At 55.7% G+C, this 3,254-nt stretch overlaps 1 protein-coding gene across 1 annotated transcript in view; it reads left to right on the top strand.

The window, feature by feature from the left end:
* The first annotated feature begins 79 nt into the window (after positions 1-79).
* Positions 80-3,254, top strand: part of TMEM178A (transmembrane protein 178A) — a 7,781-nt gene continuing 4,606 nt past the window's right edge. Inside the window, 1 exon segment of the mRNA XM_009274823.1 lies at positions 80-341. Within this exon segment, the coding sequence (XP_009273098.1) occupies positions 80-341 (262 nt within the window).

Raw genomic sequence — 3,254 nt, 5'->3', positions numbered from 1 at the left:
CTGCCGCTCCGCCCCTTTCCCCCCCGCCGCCACCACCTCCGGGCTGCGCCCGGCCGGCCTTCGCCATGCACGCCGGGCTATGGCGGACCTGCTGCTACCTGGACATCGCTGCTACCTGGACATCGACTCCCGCCTCGACAGCCTCGTCCGGAGGCGCGAGCGGCGCTGCCGGTTCGGGCCCCCCAGGGTTCAGCCCCTGTGCGTGCAGCCGAGGACTCAAAAAACCAGCCCCGAGTACGTTCACCGGGATCCCCCCCACAAAAGGCAGCCCGAGCATGCAGCCGGCACCCCCCAGAGCCAGCCCCTTGGCACGGTAACCGTGATCCATCCCCGGAGCCCATGTATGCAGCTGAGGACCCGCAAATTCACCAGCCCCTGTGCATGCAGCTGGGGACCCCTCCTCAGAGCCAGCCCCTCTGTGCATGCAGCTGGGGGCCCTTGCAGCAGCCGGAGCCCAAGGATGCCCCACATGCTGTCCCCATGCACCAGGGACCACCTCCCCTCTCCCCTGGTGCCCAGCCTCTGGTCTCTAGCTTGGGACAGGGCATGTCCCCGCACCTCAGTGCGTGGGAACCCAACACTCCCTGCGCTAGTGCACAAAACTAGGAACCTGTTGGGATCCCAGCATTGCCCAGTTGCCCAGTCTCTGGTGCCAGCTCCCACAGGAGCTCCTGGGGCCCTTGCTGGCTCCTGCAGGTATCTGTCCTTCCCCAGCAGGGCATGGGAACCACGCGCTACGGATGTCCCCACATCTCCACCCTGGGGTGCACCTGCCAGTCCCCTGCACCACTGGCGCAGCATCTGTCCATCCAACGCACCCATCCAACGCGCCCTAGCTGGACGTCTTCCCCTCATCCGCAGGACCGCTCCTCTTGTGACTTTTTGGTGTTGTGCATGCCCCCACAGGATAAAGTGTGCATCTCCTTTCACACCAGTGCTGCCAATCCCACTTCCATTCCCATCTTGCACACAGGTTTCCAGCATAGAGGAGGCATGTGGGTGCTTGCCTCCATCCCCGGCCATGCCCCCCACCCTCTCTGTGCAGGGAACAAGTGCTAGACAACTGTGGGAACACTTCTCCCCAGATGTGCAACCCCTGGAGCATCGTTCTGCAGTGTGTGGGTCCTAGGGCACCTCCTGGGCTCTGTACCCGTGAACCAGGCACGGCTTTTCCTACCACACTTCTGCTGCCAGTGACTGATGGGTGAAATAAAAAAAGTGGGACAAGACAGACTTTGGGCACAAAGATGCACCGTCTGCTCGCCGCCCCTGCCTGCCTTGCCAAGGATGTTGGCATGGGGGAACCTCCTCTCTGCTGAGAAGGTGCATTGTGATGGGGAGCTGGGCATGGCCCCATTTCCATGTGTGATTATCAGAGCAGAGAAGGAGCTGAGGGGGTTGAGCTCTGGCAGGTGTAGCAGTGATGGCTGTGAAATTGCATAGTGTCTGTCCATGCATTTGTCCCTCCAGCTGCCCTGGGCCGTGCATCCCTGTCCTTGGCTTCATTTTTATGACTTTTGCTCTCACAATTAAAACAGTTTCAAACCTGCCAGAATCAGATTCAGGCCACTGTGATTTTTCCTGGCGCATGACAGGTTTTTTGGGTGCACTGTGCTGCTTTCTGCCGTGGAAGAACCAGGACAGGGAGCAGGCATAGATTAGCCGGACAGGGCTGCCACAGATGCTCTGAGAGCTGATCCAAGGGGGCTGGGCTCTGTGACAAGTTCGGGAGTAGCAGCAGCTCTGAATGAGTTACAGAAGGAAATGCCAGGGAGTTTGAATTCTGTCCGGAAAGGCTAACAGACATCCTGCTGGGAAACACCGATAACCTCGTCACCCGCCTGCTCTTGCCTCTCAGTCTTCATTTTTATCTCATTAGAGGGGAAATGGGTTATAGTTGTTCCCATGTTATGTTCTTGCCAAGTTCTGCTTGGGTAGAAATGGTTATGAATGAAGCAAGCAGGGTTATTTTTCCCCTTAAATCCTGCTTTCTATCCATGGCAGCTGCCTGTGCTTCCTCTGTTCTTGTAAAAACACCCACAGGTTTCTCCGGGAGCATCTATGTCCCTTCTCCTTGGTAAGAGAGACAGATGGAGCTGAGAGATGTGTCCTCCACTACCTTCAGAAACAGGTCAAATCAAATGGGTATCGGGCATCATTTGCTTCCCCAAGCTTTGGAGCAACTTCTTCAGCTTTCTTTTTTTCCTCCTATTCCTTAGACATGGCTATGGTAGGACAGTCAAGCCGTATGCTGCAGGGAGGCAGGCTGGGCTCCTCTTCAGCACCACTCAGAAAGGTCAAACAAATTCAATAAAACTGCATTTGGGTGTTAAAACATTTTTTTGACAGTTCAGCCAATGCTCTTGCTTTAAGAGTTCTTCTGGTGATGGTGGGGGATTCGCTGTGACATTTGACTGCTGTGCCTCCAGGGATCACAAGCCCCAGCTGTAGTCAGTGGCAACCCACAGCCACAGAAAATACCTTGCTGAGGCTGGATGCCTTGTTATTTCCAGCTGCACTCGTAACCCATCCATCCTGCTGCTGCTGCTTAGATCCAAAATGCCACTTCGTGCTCAACAGCCCTAAATCCTGGCCACTGCTTGAAGCGGGAGCACTGGCTCCTTGACCAGCATGCATTGGCAGGCTCCAGCTGGCTCCAGTCAGGTGATGCCAATGCAATTTGCTGCAGTTTGAGACCTCTTCCCACCCCTCCAGCATCTTTCCATGCCAGACAAAAGGGCGAGGCGCTGCATCTGCCAGTGCTGCAGAGGGAAGGTGTGGCCTGGGGCCAGCCTGTCCCTTTTGCTTATGGGACTGGAGCCGCTGTGAGAGGGAGGGTGTCCTTACAGGGGCCACAGAGCACCCACTCGAGCCCAGTGGGATCAGACATGGAGGCAGGCAAGTGTTTTCTGGAATGCTGAAGGCTGCCTTGGTCAGGGGAAGAGCTGTGGTTTGTGTCAGTCCTAGGGCAGGTTGGTTGTGGTCATAAGCTGTGCCCCAAAGAAAATATATGAAGGGAAGTTTAAATTTAGAGGGCCCGGTTGGCTCTAGATTTGGGAGGCTGTCCTGCTTTCGGCTGGGACAGAGTTAATTTCCTTCCCAGTAGCTGGTACAGTGCTGTGTTTTGGATTTAGTATGAGAATAATGTTGATAACACACCGATTTAGTTGTTGTTGCTAAGCAGTGCTTACACCAGTCAAGGACTTTTCAGCTTCCCATGCTCTACCGACTGAGAAGGCTGGAGGTGCACAAGA

Source organism: Aptenodytes forsteri, unplaced genomic scaffold (genome assembly GCF_000699145.1).
Source record: "Aptenodytes forsteri isolate BGI_AS27 unplaced genomic scaffold, ASM69914v1 Scaffold272, whole genome shotgun sequence".
NCBI lineage: Eukaryota > Metazoa > Chordata > Aves > Sphenisciformes > Spheniscidae > Aptenodytes > Aptenodytes forsteri.
Note: the sequence above shows the minus strand (reverse complement) of the source record. Positions and strands in the feature narration are given on the sequence as shown.